The sequence below is a fragment of the Trichosurus vulpecula genome, chromosome 8, assembly GCF_011100635.1.
Source record: "Trichosurus vulpecula isolate mTriVul1 chromosome 8, mTriVul1.pri, whole genome shotgun sequence".
Classification (NCBI taxonomy): Eukaryota; Metazoa; Chordata; class Mammalia; order Diprotodontia; family Phalangeridae; genus Trichosurus; species Trichosurus vulpecula.
This window is the reverse complement of record NC_050580.1, coordinates 122,598,152-122,616,707: the sequence shown is the minus strand read 5'-3', so window position 1 is coordinate 122,616,707 and position 18,556 is coordinate 122,598,152. Positions and strand designations below refer to the sequence as shown.

The window sequence follows — 18,556 nt, the reverse complement described above, 5'->3', positions numbered from 1 at the left end:
CATATACACAGCAGAACAAGAGAAGATTCAATATAAAGCAATAAATTTCCATTTCAATAAAACCCATATAATACTATACATTTTTTTCAAAGCTGTCCAGCTTTTCTTTTGTTCTCTGCTGTGTACTTTTTACTTTGTCTCCCGTGTACCTTCCCAGGCTACAATTAAGCCCAGATACACACACCACACACACACACACACACACACACACAGAGTTATCTATAAATATACACACATACACTCATACACACATATGTGAGACCACACTATGCTTATTTCTACTTGTTGTTTGCTTCTCTGAAGGTGGACAGCATCTTTTTTCATAAGTCCAGGTCTTTCCATGTTTTTCTAAATTGACCAGCTCATCATTTCCTACGCGGCAACATTCCAACCTGATCCCATTCTATCTGAATGATTGTCTATGGAAAATTTCCCCCAATTTCCTGCATACCCTCTATTCTTGGCTGCATAGGTTTTATTTATACAAGAAAATTTTGTCCATTTTACACTTCAACAATGCTCTCACCTTATAATACAGTTTGAGGTCTGATACTACTGGATCTACTTCTTTCACATCTTTCCCCCTCTGGTTTCTTAGAAGTTCCTGACCTTTGATAATATTTTTTTGTAACTCAGTAAGATAATTTTTAGTAATTCAATTGGGATGACATTAAAGAGATTAGTTAGGTAAAACTGTGATTTAAAAAAAAATATATTGGCTTTACTTACCTATGAACAATAAATATTACTTCAATTATTTAGACCTAACTTTCTTCGTATAAAAAGCGTTATATGTTTATATTCGTATAGTTCCTGTGCCTGTTTTTTGCAGGTATACTCTCAGGTATTTTATAGTGTTTAGTTATTTTAAACAGTCTAAAACAATATTGAATAACATGGCTGACACATAGTGTAGTTTCTTAATTTAGTTTAAAAAAAATTCTGCCTGCCTGTTTTTTAACTTAAGAGAACATAAAACTATACTCAATAAAAATATAAAATATGTGTAAAAAGTATAATAATCAGACTGATTTTTGAAAAATAAATATACCAGAACTCAAACGACTAAATCAATGTCCTTCAAAGAAATCATTTTGGCAGGCTTATTACAACAATGCTGCCATTCCGAAAAACATTTCTGGAATTACATTCAGAGACCCTTCAGAAGCTATAAAAGAACATTAGTTTCCTTACTTTATAGTCCCACTCTGTTCTTTGATGGAGAACACATTACCAAGTGGGGCCACCCACTTCACTGGTTTTGTTCCCCACTCCCCCCGCCCCCATTAAGTCAAATCCACCTTAAAGGCATTAAAACTTGCATTGCTTAAGACATTCAAGAGGATATCCCTTATTTCTTATTCAAGAAATTGTGAGGGCAATTCTAAAAGAGGAATTCTAAAAATATTTTGAGTAATGGTGGCATTATTATAAAACATACATATCCTTCCAAAGTGACTGCATTGAAGGGGACATTTGTATAGATATAAGTTCTGACATGTTTATAAAACACAGCACCAATGCATAATGTATGACTATAAAAATAACTTTGTTTTTTAACAGCCATACCTCATAAATCAGTAAGGGAACATGAAAGGGGAAATCTAAGGGTGCAAAACAGACAAATACAAATAAAGAAAAGCTAGAGAGAAATCTAAGTAGAATACCTTATAGCACAACACATAAGTGTATGCATACAAACACGAACACCCCCACACCCACCCACACACCAGTTACCACAGCTAGAGACTTTCATGGAATAAGAGCCCCATCCTGTGGCCCTTTAGGATACTGACACTGAAGACTTTCAAATTAAAGTCTTATTTTCACAACTGCAGGCATAAATAGAGCTACTGCCTATTGGTTTTAAGTAGAGGGCTAAAGGTTTCCTACAGGTAAGTAAATACAAGGTAATGTGAAGGAGAGAATACCAATAATTACAACGATCTGGGAAGGTTTCATAGAAGTGATATGTGAGCTGAGTCATGTAGGAGTTTTGAAAGACTGTAATGATGGTGTGCATTCTAGGCATAGGGGCAGCTTGTGTGAATGCATGGAAGCAGAGGATGCTGAGTTTGGGAAATAGTTAATAAATAGTCTAGTTTGCCTGGAATGTAGAATGCATAAAAGGAAGCCTTATGAAATAAAATTGAAAAGGTAGGTTGGAATCAGGCTGAATGAGAGGCTAATGAGCTGGTATTTTATCCTAAAAAGGGCCACTAAAGATTTCTGAGTAGGGAAATGGCATGCTGAAATTTTTGTCTTAGATTATTTTGGAAACTGAATGGGGAAAGACAGGAATCACAGAGACCAATTAAGCAGCTATTAGTCCAGATGAGACTGAGCTTAACTAGGGCCAATGTAAATGAAGAGTCAGGGATAAGTGTGAGAAATATCAGAGAAGTAAAATCAGTAAGACTTGGCAACTGATTGTATATGAAGTGGGAGTAAAGAAGAGAACATATTTAGGATAATTCTTAGGTTACTAACAGAAGGCTTTGAGAGAATGGGAGAGATGATCTTACTAAGAGAAAGAATATAGAAAGAGAAGAGTGTTATGAGAGAGTATTAGGGGACACTCATACTTAGGAGGGTGGGTTGGGACGTGGATGATGATCTAGCAAAGGACCCTGAGAAGGAACACTCAAATAGTTAGGAGAAAGACTGGGACAGCAGTACCACAGATGCCAAGGGAAGAGAGAAGATCTAGAATTTGGTACAAGTGTCAAAAAAGAAGTCAAGGAGAAGCAGGCTTGAGAAAAAGCTATTGGATTTAGCAGTTATTGGAATTTTGACTATCATATATGAATCTGAAAGGCTTTTGCACAAATAAAATCAATGCAATTAGGATAAGAAAGGAAAGCATCAATTAGGAAAAAATCTTTGTATCAAATATGGGATAGCTATAAAATGTACGGAATTATAGAACCAAGAATCATTCCTCAAGGGATAAGCAGCAAAAGGATATGAATGGTTTTCCAAAAAATTGCCACTATTAGCAACCATAAGAAAAAGTACTATCATTAATAACAAGAAAACTGCAAATCAAAACAGCTGAGGTTTTACTTCACACTTTGCAAACTGGCCAAAAAAAAAAAAAAGGAGACGGAAATACTTAACATGTTAGAAGGGCTATGAAAAGATAAATACACTAAATACACTGTTGGGAGAACTCTGAATTGATTCAGCCATTCTGGAAAGCAATTTGGAATTATGCTAAAAAAGCAAGTAAAATTTAATTAATATATTGAAAGAAAGAGTTCTATAGCAATCATTACCTCTTTCATTGCCCGGTTGAGTTTTCAAAGTATGGCTTTCTTGAATATCTTCATTTTTAAACTCTTCGGAAATGGAATCCTCATCAAGGCAAATCACAGGACTGCTTAGCTCTTCTGATGCAGGCAACTCTTTTTTAGTCAATTCTGCTTGTCTGCTTTTACCAGATGGAAAATTCAAAAGCTCTGGATCGACCTTCTTCCCATTTGCTTTACATGTCTGTGTTTTAGATAAGTTATTTTTATCCCCTTTTGATCTCTGAGTATTACTTAGTTTTGTACAACGAGTTCTAGAGGGTGTAGTGAAAGTTTTTGAATTCCCAGAAGTATCAAAGTCATCTATGTCGTCCCAGTCATTGATGAATATGGCAGAGTCAAATGAAGAATTCAATTCTAATTTCTTAGAATCTTTACACAATTCCTTGTTGCCAGAGCTTTCTTTTGTAGGAGGTTGTAAACTACATGAAGTTTCGTGGGTGTTCTTTGAAGAATCTGATAATATCTGGTTTGAACAAAACTTCTGGATTTGTCCTTTTGAAGTTCTCTCTGAGAAGGCATTGATACTTGTCTGCTGGTTCTTGGTATTGTGGAAAGGCTTACTGAGAGGAAAGGTCTCAGTAACATTAACATCCTTCTCACTTAACACAAGAGTTTGAGTTACACTGTTGCTAGAAGGTATTTTCTTTTTAAAAGTGAAACCTCTGAAAAGGTATATGAAAAACTGATATATTATTTTAACATCCCCATAAAAGACACATTTTTAAAAGAAAAACAAAACTTTCTTAGTTAAGCTAATTTATTTGTGAAGAGTTAAGCTGTAGTGTATTATGGTTTTTACCAATCTACTTTCATCCTCCCTGATTCGTGGTTTTAAAAAAACTGCTTAATGACTTAGAGAGTACATCGGATATCCAAATTCTCAGTTTTTAAAAAAATGTTTTTCAGGACCTATGATTCCATCTGTGTGGTAAATCCCTGGTATTCGGGCAGGAACTTTCCCGCCCAGAGAAGGAATACAGACCAAACAACAGATCTCTAACGTAGGGTCTTAGAAGAGCTAGCTGCCCAGGACACTGAGAGGCAGTAACCTGCCCAAGGTCACAAAACTTAGCAGGTTTTCTATCCACTATGTCATAACTGACCCTGTGACTACTTAGGAGATGATCATTCATCATACAAGCCTTTCGACTCTCTACTTTTCTCCCTCAGACTGCCTGTCTTCTGGTTATTTTATACTCATTAATTAACACCTCTTTCAGAGGGCGGGCACAACAAAATAAAAGAAACTTAAGCCATTTCCCCCTAGTTGTGAACAGCTCTTATACGGGTTTTGTAGAGGAGTCTGAAGTTACTGGTTAAAATGAGACTGTTGGATTATCCTTGGATTTCAGTTAATAGTGGACTATTCCGATACTCTACTAATACTTTTACTCTGCTATATTTACAAAGTTTGTTATTAAAAATAAACTTTACTTAAATAATATGGACTTAAGTTTTACGCAAGAGTCCTAGGGAATAGACATATTACCATAAAGTCATGCTTAACTATCAAAGACAGAAAATGAAAAAACTGCATAGTTAAATATCTGTGTCTTGTATCTAAGAGATCTCCAAGATCATCTAGTTTAGCCTTTTTACTTTTTTAAGAGGTAAAAATTGAGGCCTAGAGAGGTCAAGTGATGTGTTCAAGGTGATGGAGGTATTAGGTAGCAGAGCCAGCCAGGATTTAAATCTAGGCCTTTTGACTCCAAATTCAGGGCTTTTTTTATTATACCACCGAAGAATAACTGAAGGTACTTATGAATAACTAATGGCTCAATAAGTAATTTGTCTTATCAACTGCCCTCATATGTTATGTCACAATATGAAACAAAACCTTTAATCTATTCAAGAATTCAATGTTCTATATCTGAACTGATATATGGAAATAGATAGGGGCAAAACATCTGCAAGCACCAGAGAGCCAACTATAATAGGTTTGGCCTGCTAATATTTCAGAGGTTGGATGGGTACTAGATAAAGCCTCTGCACTTAAGTTATTAACAACATTAACTTGACTCTCCTTCAAATGAATGGGGATCAGGAAAGAAATGGGGGATTAGGGCAGGGTCACTGTTTGGTGAATCCCTGGGAATGGCTTACAAACATGCTGCAGGGCCTCAGAAGACAACGGTCAATGAGAAATGAAGCCCTTCGAGAGAATTACCTTAAGCTAGTCTGTACTAGCCTCAGTATGGTTTAACTTGTTGCAAATGGTTTTGTGCTGATCAGCTAAAACATTGTCAGGGTCAAAACTGTGCCCTTTTAACCACATAGAAAGGATGAGATAGTTAAGGACAAAAAGTTGAAGAAATGACTGAGGTGCAGAATCTTTAAAGAATAATGGAACCCTAAGCTTCTAGATCTACACTGAGCAGGTAATGATATTGGGCAAATCATTCAATCTCTCTGGACCTTCATTTCCTCATGTATAAAATGTGGGGTTATGCTAAATGACTTCTAAAATTCTATGTTTTCATGCATTTATACCATTTTGTATCTCATATTGGGACAGGGACTAGTGTTGTGATCTCATTGGTAAGCAGGTTAGCCCCTTCTCTGCAGCTTATAGTTTTGGGGAGTTGTCTATAGCACTGAAAATTTAAGTGACTTGCCTAGGATAGTGTGTGCCAGAGAGCAGGACTTGAACTCTGATCTTTCTGGCTCCAAGGCTCGTTTTAGCTCTGTCCACTTTATCACATTGCCTCTCATTGTAAGGGCATAACAGACCAAAATACTTACGTAGATTTGGGTTTCAGAACATTTAATTTATTTTGAATTTCTTTGGCTGAGTGACGCTCTAGCTGCTGTTGCAGATTATTCTGAGGAAGAACAGCCATAATTCTAGGTGGAAAGAAAAAAGTGGTATCAGGTACTCGACATTTATTACAATATTTATAGGAGGGAAGGCACACACAAGACCTACTGAACCCCAAAACCCAATGTTTCAAAAGTGTCCTGAGTGATAACATGCTTGTTTTTTTAGTGTCATAGAATTAAAATATGGTAACGTTTGTACATAAAATACATTGTAAACTTTAAGATGTCATATCATTCAATCACTGATGTCCTATTCTGATGCCTCATGACATGCAGCAAACCCTGGGTTCTAGTTTATACCAAGAGTGGCATTCTATGCTCTAGAACAGGGATTAGCAAACTGTAAGCCCAGCTGGCCACCCTCTGAGTTAAGGACAGTTTTTTTGGGGGGTGGGGTGGGGTGGAGGAAGAATGGTTTTTATACTCTAAAAATGTGAAAAACATTCTTAGTTCACTGGCTGTACCAAAACAGGCCACAGATGGCATCTGGCCCATTGGCAGTTTGCTGTTCCCTGCTCTATAAGCTCCTATTCAGGCAAGAAAGACTTCAAGTTATGGGCCTGGTAATACAGTTGATATTCTTCAACTTGGCCCCAGTTTGGTTAAATTTGGAGAGGCGTTTCTGGCTATTCTTGAAGACAACATATCAGGGCAGGGGAAAATTAAGATCTATGCTGGCAGGGGTACTTCCACTGGCAAAATCAGAGATTCCAGAAGCATTGTTAGGATACAAATAAGCAAAGAGGAGGAGGGGGGAACTCAAAGAGGAATTGAAAAGCCTAATTAAAAATTGGAAGAGAGTATATATTTCCTAAGCAGAAGTAAAATCAAGGCACAAAGAAGAAATCACGGTGAGTGGTAACAATGGCTTATTGAAGAAAGATTTATGCTAATTTACTTATTCCATGCCATGACGATCAAAGTACCAAAAAATATTTTATAGAATTAAAAAAAATAATAACCCAAATTATCAAGGGAATTAATGGAAAGAAATGCAAAGGAAGGTGACCAAGCTGTACCAGATCTAACACTGTATTATAAAAGCAGCAATCATCAAAACTACTTGGTACTAGTTAAGAAATAAAGTGGTAGATCAGTGGAACAGGCCTACAAGACACAGTAGTCAATGACTACAGTAATCTACTATTTGATAAACCCAAAGACTCCAGTTTCTGGGATAAGAACTCACTATTTGACAAAAACTGCTGGGAAAACTAGAAAATAGTATGGCAGAAACTAGGCACAGGATCAGCATTTTACACTGTATACCAAGACAAGGTCAAAATGAGTACAAGATTTTGACATAAAGGATGATACTATAAGCAAATTAGGAGAGCAAGGAATAGTTTACCTGTCAGATCTATGGAGAATGTAAGAATTTATGACCAAACAAGAGATAAAGAACATTATGAAATGCAAATTGGATAATTTTGATTACTTTAAATCAAAAAGTTTTTGCACAAACAAAGCCAATGCAACCAAGATTAGAAGGAAAGAAGAAAGCTGGGAAATAATTTTTTTATAGCCAGTATCTCTGATAAGATACCTAAAATACCTAGAGAACTGAGTCAAATTTATAAGAATGCAAATCATTCCCCAGTTGATATAAGGTCAAAGGATATGAACAGGCAGTTTTCAGATGAAGAAATTAAAGCTATCTATGGACATATGAAAAAATGCCCTAAATCACTATTGATTAGAGAAATGCAAATCAAAACAACTCTGAGGTGCCACCTCACACCTATCAGATTGGCTAACATAACAAAACAGGAAAATGATAAATGCTGGAGAAGATGTGGGAAAATTGGAACGCTAAGGCATTGTTGGTAGAGTTGTGAAATGATCCAACCAATCAGGAGAGGAATTTGGAACTATGCCCAAAACTATAAAACTGTGAATACACTTTGGTCCAGCAATACCACTACTATGTCTGTATTCCAAAAAGATGATTAAAAAAAAGGAAAAGGACCCACATGTACAAAAATATTTATAGCTGCTCTTTTCGTGGTGGCAAAGAATTGGAAATTGAGGGGATGCCCATCAATTGGGGAATGGCTGAACAAGTTGTGGTACATGAATGTAACGGAATATTATTGTTCCTTAAGAAATGATGAGCAGGCAGATTTCAGAAAAACCTAAAAAGACTTACATGAACTGATGCTGAGTGAAGTGAGCAGACCTAGCAGAAAACACTGTACACAGTAACAGCAACACTGTACGATGACCGACTTTGATGGACTTAGCTTTTCTCAGCAATGCAATGATCTAAGGCAATTCCAAAAAAAGACTCATGATAGAAAATGCTATCCACCATCCAAAGAACTATGCAGTCTGAATCCCGATCAAAGCATACTGTTTTCTTTTTTCCCCCTTTTTTCCCTTTTGTTCTGATTCTTATTTCACACGACTAATGTGGAAATATGTTTAATATGATTATACATGGATAGCTTATATCAGATTTCATGTCGTCTTGGGAAAGTAGGATGAGAGAGAAGGGGGAAAAGTTTAGAACTCAAAATCTTATAAAAGCGAATGCCAGAAACTAAAAAATAAACATACAAGCAAACAAAAAGATTTGTGGAGCATAACCCCAAAAAAAGACAACACATTTTTTTTTTTTTGCATATCAAATGCTTTACTGCTTAGCTTATTGCTGGAGTTTAGTATCAACTGAAATTATGCCTACTAACAGAAAATGGTTTTGAAAAATTTGTTTAATCCTTAATTCATAGATTTCAACCACCTAATAGAACGAAAGCTCTGAGGGTAAGGACTTTTGTCTTCATACGCCTAAGCACTGTGCCTTGAATACACATGCCAGTTGAATTAAAGAAAACTCTCATTTAAACTAATAATGTTAATCAGTCCAGTATTCTCACAACACTTTCGTTGGCAATTGACTTGTATTTCCTCTTCTTGTACTTTAATCCTGACCATCCTTTGGAGGAGGTACTAATAATGACTCCTGCAGAAATATTCTAGGAAAGATCTCACATTAGTTAAATCTCTCATGTCTGTGATGTCCTAGTTCCTCAGATCACTTCCTGATTTTGCACCCACTATGACAACTGCTCCTCTGTGTGATTCCCGAGATCCTCTCCTTTGTAAAGGTCTTTCATATTATAAATCATGGGGGGAAAACCCTAATTCAGCAATTTAACCTAAATATATTAAATCGGACTATAGCTCCTTGAGAGTACTGTTTCATACTCTGTATTTATATCTCTAGTGTCTAACACAATGCCTGGGACAAAGATGGAATTTAATAAACGCTTGTGGATATTGCTACTGAAGTTGGGGCAGAAGTACACAGGACTTCAGTCATAAGGGAAAGAAATGGAGCAAGGTGACCTGTGACAGTAATTATTTTACTGCATTTTCCAAATCTTAATAACGTCTATTGTTCTCTGCCAAACTCTTCCTAAATTCTCCATATTTTGATTGCTCCATTAGGAGTTAAATAGGCCTTTGATAATCTTAATAATGAAGCAAACCCATTCCAGTCCATCTTCCATTCAGCCACCAAAGTGATTTTCCTAAAAAGCAGGTCTCACCATAGCACCTGCCTACTCACTAACTCCAGGGACACCCTATTATCTCCAAGATCAGATACAAAATCCTCTGACATTCAAAGCCCTTCACAACACGACCTCCCCACCCCCACTTTCAGGCTTCTTATACTTTAACCCCTCCCTTCCCCATGTACCCCTGGATCCAGTGACAATGGCCTCCTTACTGTTCCTCAAACAAGACACTCCATCTTCAGACTCTGGGCACTTTTCCTGGCTCTCCCTCATGCCTGGAATGCTCTCTCACCTTATCTCTACCTCTTGGTTTCTCTGGCTTCCCTCAAGTTGCAGCTAAAATTCCACCTTCTACCTTCCGCCTTTCCCAGTCCCTCTTTATTTATCCTACATAAAATGTATTTGTACATAACTGTTTGCCATGTTGTCTCCCCCATTAGATTATGAGCTTCTCAAAGGCAGGGTCTCTCTTCTGTCTTTATTTGTATCCCCAGAACTTAGCACACAGCCTGGCATAATAACTGGCTGACATGTTGATTTTAAGATGTCTACAGGATATCCAGTTTGAGATGTCCCATAGGTACCTGGAGGTAGGACACTAGAGGCTGGGGGAGAGGTTAGGGCTAGGCGAGTAAGATTTGAGAGTCAGATATCAGCACAGAGGTGATAACTGAAACCATGGGAGCTGATGAGATCACCAAATAGTATATTGGGGGAAGAGGGCCCAGGAGAGACTTGGGGAGGGGTCCCCCTTGGTTGGCAGGGGTGACATGGAGGAGAACCAGGACACACCAACGTCATAAAAACCTAGAGAAGATAACAAGGAAAAGAAGGTGACTGACAGCGTCAAAGGCTGTAGAGACCCCAAAAGGATGAAGATTGAGAAAAGGCCATTAGAGCTGAGAAATAATAACATTCATTTGCTGTTTAAATTTAGAATTTTTAAAAATATAGCAAAAACAACCCTACAGCAATATTGCTCACACTGCTGTGTTCAACTCAAGGCTGTCTTTTCCTGTTTTAAGGGACACTGCCTGTTCTTCTCAGGGACAATGTCTATCACCAATGACAACTACTGGTGAAATTCTACTACTTCAAGGGTCTATGATTTCATCCATCATCCTTTCACCATGCACACGTATCCTTTTATACCTTACTAAATGGTCTTCATGAATTGCTGTTTAGGAAAAATTCATAACCTTGTGGCCAACGAAGTAACAATCAAAGCAGCCTCTCTCAATTGTTAGAAAGGTCCAGGGATGAGACATATCTCCCTTACGATTGGAATGGATTCCTAGTCCACAGTCCATTGTTCTATAAATATATCAGTGTATAATTGTGATGAGAGCCAGCCTCAGAGCCAAGAAGACCTAGCAGTCCTGTCTCTGATACTTGGCTGTGTGATCATAGGCAAGTTGCTTCTCTCACTGCTCCGGGGCAGAGAAGATGGCAATCTGCATTGGTGGAGGAAGTTGTCCATACCAATGAAATCGGGAGTCCAATCCCTAATGCAACCACTGGCACTGGTAGGAACACTGCCAACTCCAAGTGTAATCCGAAAACTTTAAACGTCAGATTTGCACAAAGTCAAAGTAAGAGAAACTAAATCCGCTGCTCTAAGACAACTACTTTTTCTTATTTTTTCTATTTCTCTCCTGTCCATCCAACAGATTTCAGATTTGTCAGTGATATTGCTTAACCCTGTCGGGTTCTTACAGCTGAACAAAATGCTGCTCCTCAGTATCAGTGAGCCTGCAAGGGGACTTAGAAACACTAGGCTTTTACAGATGAAGAAAGTCAAAGAGGGGTTCTTTTCTCCCCTAGACTCTTAGGAATAAGCCGAGCCAAACCTGCCTGGGTAGGGGTCAAGGGTAGTAGGTTCAAAGGGCTAAGCTTGTATACCCTCAGACCTCACTTTCCCTTTCTGGAAGGCGAGGCTGGCCTCCAAGTCTCCTAGCTCGAACTCCATGACTCCAGGGGCCTCTCCAGCTCCGCCCCCCGTCCCCGCTCTCCACCAGGCCAGCCCGGGGCAACAGCGCCGACCCACCGGGAGATGGCCCTGGCAGAAGCGCTGGCACGTGATCCGGGGAGCCTCCGCCTGTGGAGTGTAAAGCTGGCTCTCCTCCAGCTGACATCGCACCCACGCACTCACCTTGCGGGGGTCCTCCCCGCCGCGGTCACTCAGGGTGAAAATAACACCCAGGATGGCTCCTTAGACAGAACGCGCGCGGTTCGCGCGTCGGGAGGTCTTCTCCCAATTGGTTTACCCCCTCGTGGGAATCGACCAATAGTGTTATTTCTTGGGGCTTGGCCACGCCTTCTCCGAGGCGGAAGCAATTGAGTAGCCACTGGTAAGAGCGAAAAGGAGGCGGTCTGTGAGTCATGTGACTCAGAATTGACTAAGGAGGTGTGTGACCTCAGGGCGCCGGAAATTGCGTATCGTTGCGTCCAGAGGCATAGCGGGAACTGCTGTAAAAGTCCTGCCCCCTCTTATCACGTCTCTTCTAGTTGGGTGGTTCTTGCGGATGTAGCTACGCTTTGTTTATTTTGGAGTTTCCAGGTTCTCCTGAAACACCTGAAAAAACACCAAAAAGACCGTGTGACCTGAGGATTAAGGAAAAAGGTCTTACACTCAAACCTGGGTTTTATTCCTTTGTATTTGTCACCCCTGGATTCTGTCCTCTGGCCTCCGAAAGTAGCTAATCTCAGTATCGTCTTTTGAAGTTAGCATAGAACTTTTCGTGATCCTGATCTCGTTTTATGGCCACAAATCGTGTGAAGCAGGCAGTATAGGCATTCTTATCCCCATTTTACTAGTGAGGAAACCGAGGCTCAGAAAGTTGAAGTGACATAGCCAGGGTATTATGGGATTTTAGGATGTAAAGCTAGGACCCTCCAGACTACAGGTGCAGCATTCTTCCTACCTTGTGTTAGTGTGTTGACTGTAGCCGACTGCAGTTCAGAAATCGTGCAAAACCTCACCATTATGACAGCTGTGCAAGTTGGGTGACTGAGAGTTCTAGTGCTTAGTTTTCCTTCCATGAAATTATGTTTATTGGATCTACGGTCTAGAGAACTCAAACCCATGAGGTCACCCTTGAACTACAAAGATAATAATAACATTTATCTAGAGCTTTTAAGATTTGCAAAGCCCTTTACAAATATCTTTTGATCCTTAAAACAACACCTGGAAGCCGCTATTATAGGTGCTATTATAATTCTAATCTTATCCTTGAAGAAGTTGAGGCAGACCGCAGCGACTTGCCCGGAGTCACTCTGGTAGTAGGTTTTTGGAGCTGGATTTGAATTTACATAATCCCGACTCAAGTTCTAGTACTTTACTGCACCACAAGCTGCCTGATTTACATTTTGCCCAAGTGAAGTTACATGATACTTGGTTATAAGGGACTTGGCCAAAACTTAAGGAATTTCTTCCCACTTTCTACTTTCTTTCCACAAAAATATCGACATCTATTTACAGAATATCCGTTGTAGAAAGAAAAACAGAAATCCAGAAATTCAGATCATATCTTGTTTATGCCGATAGTCTACAATTTTTAAAAGATTCTGCCAGCTCTTCTCAAATTCCAATTAACAGTATTACTGTCTAGTTTAATTCAAATTAAATAAACATTAAGTGCTTGTGGTGTGGAAAGCAAATTGTTAGGATACAAAGATGAATATGAAAGTATTCCTTTAACAGGTTGACAATCTTTTGGGATGTATAAGACATGTACATAGATAAATATTTAATCAATCAGTGGAAAGTGTTCTGGATTTGGGTTCAAATCTCCACTTGCTTTTTCCTACCACTGTTACTTTGGAAAGTTCCTTTAATGGACTTAATTTTCTCATATGTGAAATGCAGTTGCACTAGATAGTCTCTAAGATCCCTTTCAGCTCTAAATCAATGATCTTAAAGATACTAAATAAGTTTTATTTTCCTTCATTTGCTAAGCTTGTTCAAGGAATGAATGGGAATCTCCAATGGGGCTTGTGCAAAAAGAGATCTGTTACCTGGAGAACAAATAATATAGTAACAAGAATATTGTAAACACAAATTTGAAAGACAACTCAACAATCTGATGATCAACCACAATTCCAGTAGACTGAAAATGAAGCATGCTACTCATGGAGGGATGATGGATTCCTGATAAGGAAAGAGACACATAGTTTTAGACATGGAAATTTGTTTTGTTTGATTATGAACTTTTAAAAAACTGTATTTTTGCATACACTTATAATCTGTTCTTCCCACCACCCTACTCCATTAAACCAAAAACCCCAAAATAAAGAGTGAAAAATAGAACCCTTATAAAGCACGAGTAGTTCAGAAAAACAAATTCCCACATGGGTTACACCTGAAACTGTATGCCTCCCTCTGCATGTTAGTTTTTTCTTCTCTAGGGCAGAAAGTGAGTAGTATGTTTCATCTTCAGTCCTCTAGACTGGTGCTTTATCATTACACTGAGCAGAGTTCTGAAGTTTTCCAAAGTTTTTCTCTAAAATGTCATTGTATAAATTGTTCTCTTTTGTTCATTTTGCTATGCCTCTGTTTATACAGATCTTTCCAGTCTCCTATACAAATATTTCATCATTTCTTGTAGAACAATAATATTCCATTACGCTAATATACCACATTTTGTTTAGCCATTTTCCAATAGGAGAATACCCCTTTAAAGTTTCCAAATTTTGGCCACTGTGACAAGAACTGACAATGTTTATTTGTTAAAGGAGTTTTGTTTTAGGAAAGTGGGGAGGAAAGTAAATAAATGCTTGTTAACTGAAAAAAAAGTTAGGAGGAAAAAGAGAGGGGATCTGCTTCTGGATATGAAGAACCATACAAACAAAGACAGAAGAGGAGGTGGAGAAGAGGGACCCTAAAAGGAACCATGAGCACTGCAGAACCAGTACCAGACAGAAACATTGAAAGGGTGATGATTATGAAGGGAACAGCAAAACTGTGGCCCTTCCCTTTTCTGGTACTCAAAAGATCGGTGTAGCAGAGAACCCCATACATGGAAGAGCAACATGTCCTTCCCTTCTCTTCAACTGTGAGTTATGAGAAATGCATAGGTCGAAGAGGTGGAGCCTAGCAGAGGGGAGTGTTGCTTGATACTCTCAGGAAAAGGAAAATTTTCCTAATAGTTGAGGGACTTAGGTATAAGAGTGTTTTTTTTTAAAGAAAACTTGCTTTATAATTGATGACATGTTAGCCTGAATATTTGTATAAGAGATGAGATCCTATTTTGGGAGGGAAAATGAGCCCAACACTGATGTTCTCAGAGTTTCTCAGGGTTGGTTGAGGGAAGAGCCACAAAGGTTTGTGAAAAACATGAACCAGATAATGATTGATATTCCTTGGGTTTTTCTAGGTAGGAACAATTTTATAAAGGTCAACTTCCCCTCCAAGTTAGCCCAGGTCATGTAAGAGTTCAGTGCTTAATTGACACATGGATTACAAATAGGATATCAAATAGAACATGAATGTATGGGATAGGCATAAGAACAATGTACCAAGGAAGAGAATCAGCACTTCTTAAGCATCTACTATGTGCCAGGCACTGTGCTAAACACTTTACAAATATCATCGTATTTGATCCTCATGACAACCCTGTGAGGTAGATGCTATTATTTTCTTCATTTTACAATAAAAGAAACTGAGTCATATCAGTGACTTGTTAAGTGACTTGTCCAGGGTCGCATAGTTAGTAAGTATCGGAAGTCAGATTTGAACTCAGGTCTTCCTGATTCCAGGGCTGGTGTTCTATCTACTTTATCACTTTGCTGCCTAAGAAATGATGCCTGTTTAGGGGTGAGAGTATCAGAGAAAGTTTTATGGAGGTGTTATATCTTGAAGTATAGTCAGGATTTCAGTAGGTGGAGATGTAGTGAAGTTCCAGACGTGGAAAACCATATGAGCAAAAGTGGGAAAACTTAGAACACATTTGTGAACTACAGAGCGTCCTTGTTTGGCTGAAGTGGAGAGTGTGTGAATGGGCAATGATGTGTAAAGTTGCAAAGGCAGATTGGAGCTGGATTTGAGAGGGTTAAGGAGTTTAAACTTTACTCAGCAGTAATGAGAATTGCTTATGAGAATGAATAGAAAAGCAGCTGGCATTGACAGTAGGAAGTTGGCATTGGAGCAAACTTAGGTTCATGTCCTGTCTCTGATACATATTAGCTTTGTGGCCCTAAGCAAATCAGTTGTTTCCTTAATGCCCAAACAATTCTAACTAGAGGGTGCAGGACAGGTGCTGATCTACATTGGAGCTCTTCCCTGGTGCTTTCTATACCAAATGAAATCTTAATCTAGTTTAAAAAAAGGTTTTTTTTTTTTTTTAGGAGTGGAGTATTAAGATCTTTTAAGGAAAATTATTGTGGTATAATTAGGCCTATATTCCAAAAAAGATTACAAAAAGAGGAAAAAGACCCATATATATGAAAATATTTATAGAGCCTCTTTTTCTAGTAGCAAATAAATGGAAATGAAGAGGGTGCCCATCAGTTGGGGAAAGGCTGAGCAAATTATAGCATAGTGCCATAAGAAATGATGGAAAGGTCAGCTTTAGAGAAACCTAGAAAGACTTAAATGAACTGATTCAGAGTGAAGTGAAAAGAACCAGGACAGGGGTGGGGAACCTGCGGCCTCGAGGCCACATGTGGCCCTCTAGATCCTCAAGTGTAGCCCTTTGATTGAATCCAAACTTCACAGAACAAATCCCCTTAATAAAAGGATTTGTTCTGTAAAACTTGGACTCAGTCAAAAGGCTGCACCCAAGGACCTAGAAGGCCACATCTGGCCTTGAGGCCCCAGGTCCTTACCCCTGAACCAGGAGAACAATTTATACAGTAACAGCAACATTGTAAAGACAAACAGCTTTAAAGACATAAGAACTCTGATCAATGCAACAACTAACCATGTTATGAAGCTTATCTGCTTATAGAAAAGTGGTGACCTTATGGTGCAGAATGAGACATGTTTTTTAGACATGGCCAATTCAGGAATTTGTTTGCTTGACCATGCGTGTGCAGTACCAGGATTCTTTCTCAGTCTCTGTCTGTCTCTGTGTCTCTGTTTTCCCTAATTTCTCCCCTCCTCCACCCTAAGCCATGTGGGGGTAGGGGGTGGGGAGGGTATAAAGATGGTAGCAGGGCAGATTTTCTTTTTGTTCATTGAAAAAATTAAATAAATAGAATTAATGTGGTAGTAGTATGTAGGAGGACTTGGAAGGTGGAGGATTAAGAACTTGGAACATAAATTAAAAAGGTCATTGTTTTGAGCTGGAAGAAGCCTTAGAGATACATCAGTTTAGTCCAACCCCTTCATTTCCAATGAAGGACTGAGTCCTAGAAAGAGAAAGTGACTTGTAACTATGTAACATTTATCATAGAAATCTACGTATAGGCAGAATCCAGGTCCTCAGACTCCAAATTCAGTGCTTTTCCCACTATACTGTGTTGCTGTCAAAGCTATTACAGTTGTCCAGTAAAGATACAATGGTGGCCTGGACTTTGGTGAGGTCAATGGGAATTAAAAGGAAAGGACAGGTTGAAGAGATATTACAAAATTGGAATTGATGGGACCTGTCAGGTAATTAGATGTTGGCAGGGAGAAAGGACGAATGAGATTGGACACTAAGATTTTATGTACTGATTAATGGGAAAATAACGGTTAACAGAATTAGTAGGAAATTCAGAAGGGCAGAGTTTGGGGTCAAGATGATAATTTTAGTCTGTTTTCAGTTGTATTATGTTTTTTAATGTAGTTTCTGCCCAACAGATTGTAAGTAATTTGAGGATAGGGACCATGATTTATTTATTTTGTATTACCATTGTGTTTAGGTAAATGCATAGGCAAATACTATGCTTTCAATAAATACATTCCACAATAGAAAATCATCCTCTTATAGGGAAACTTCACAGTTTAATGATAGCACATTTTCCTTAATGTTTTAAAAGTCCAAACTTGAAACAACCTTTGTAGCCAGTCAGTCAATAAACACTTATTAAGCACCTACTATGTATCAGGAACTGTTCTAGATGCTGGGGATACAAAGAAAGGTTAAAAGACCATCTCTACTCTGAAGGAGCTCAGATGGGAGAGACAACATGCAAGCAACTTTGTACAAACAAACTATATGTGGGATAAACAGGAAATAATCAACAGAGGGATGGCACTAGGATTAAGGAGAATCGGGCAATGCTTATTGCTGAAGGTGGGATTATAACTGGGACTTGAAGGAAGCCAGGGAAGTCAGGAGGCAGAGATGAGGGGGGAGAACAGTCTAAGCATGGGGGACAGCTAATGAAAATGGCCATAGTTTGGAGATGGAATGCTTTGTTTAAGGAACTTCAAGGAGGCCAGTGTCACTAGACTGCTGAATATATGGTGTGTGTGTGTGTGTGTGTGTGTGTGTGTGTGTGTGTGTTTTAGGTATAAGACAATTGGAAAGGTATGTTAGGGGAGTTTTGGGGGGAAATATAAGTTATAAAGTACTTTGAATGCCAGAGGATTTTATATTTGATACTGGAGGAGCTAGGGAACCCCTGGAGTTTATTGAGTAGGGGAGGGATGACATAGTCAGACCTGTGCTTTAGTAAGAGGACTTTGTAGCTGAGTGGAGGATGGAGTCTTATAGAATAGAGACCAACCAGCAGCCTCTTGCAGTAGTCCAGTTGTGAGGTCATGAGGGTGGTGGCAAGTGTCAGAAGATAAGAGGGCATATATGAGAAATGCTGGAAAGGTAAAATGAACAAACTTTGGTAACAGATTGGATGGGGGTGGAGTTAGAGAGTGAGGGGTTCAGGGTGACACCTAGGTTGTGAACCTGACTAGAAGGATGTGGTACTTTCAACAATAGTAGGGAAGTAAGGAGTAGGCAAGTGTTTGGGGGG

General features: G+C 38.8%; 1 protein-coding gene across 1 annotated transcript in view; it reads right to left on the bottom strand.

Annotated features, from left to right (window-relative positions):
• The window catches only part of BLM (BLM RecQ like helicase), a 55,525-nt gene extending 43,598 nt beyond the window's left edge, over nucleotides 1-11,927 (bottom strand). The window contains exons 1-3 of the mRNA XM_036737230.1: nucleotides 11,811-11,927; nucleotides 6,057-6,158; nucleotides 3,279-3,976 (exon numbers count right to left, since the gene is read on the bottom strand). Of these exons, the coding sequence (XP_036593125.1) occupies nucleotides 3,279-3,976; nucleotides 6,057-6,154 (796 nt within the window). The 5' untranslated portion in view covers nucleotides 6,155-6,158; nucleotides 11,811-11,927. The remainder of the gene's footprint in view (nucleotides 1-3,278; nucleotides 3,977-6,056; nucleotides 6,159-11,810) is intronic.
• Nucleotides 11,928-18,556: the final 6,629 nt, after the last annotated feature.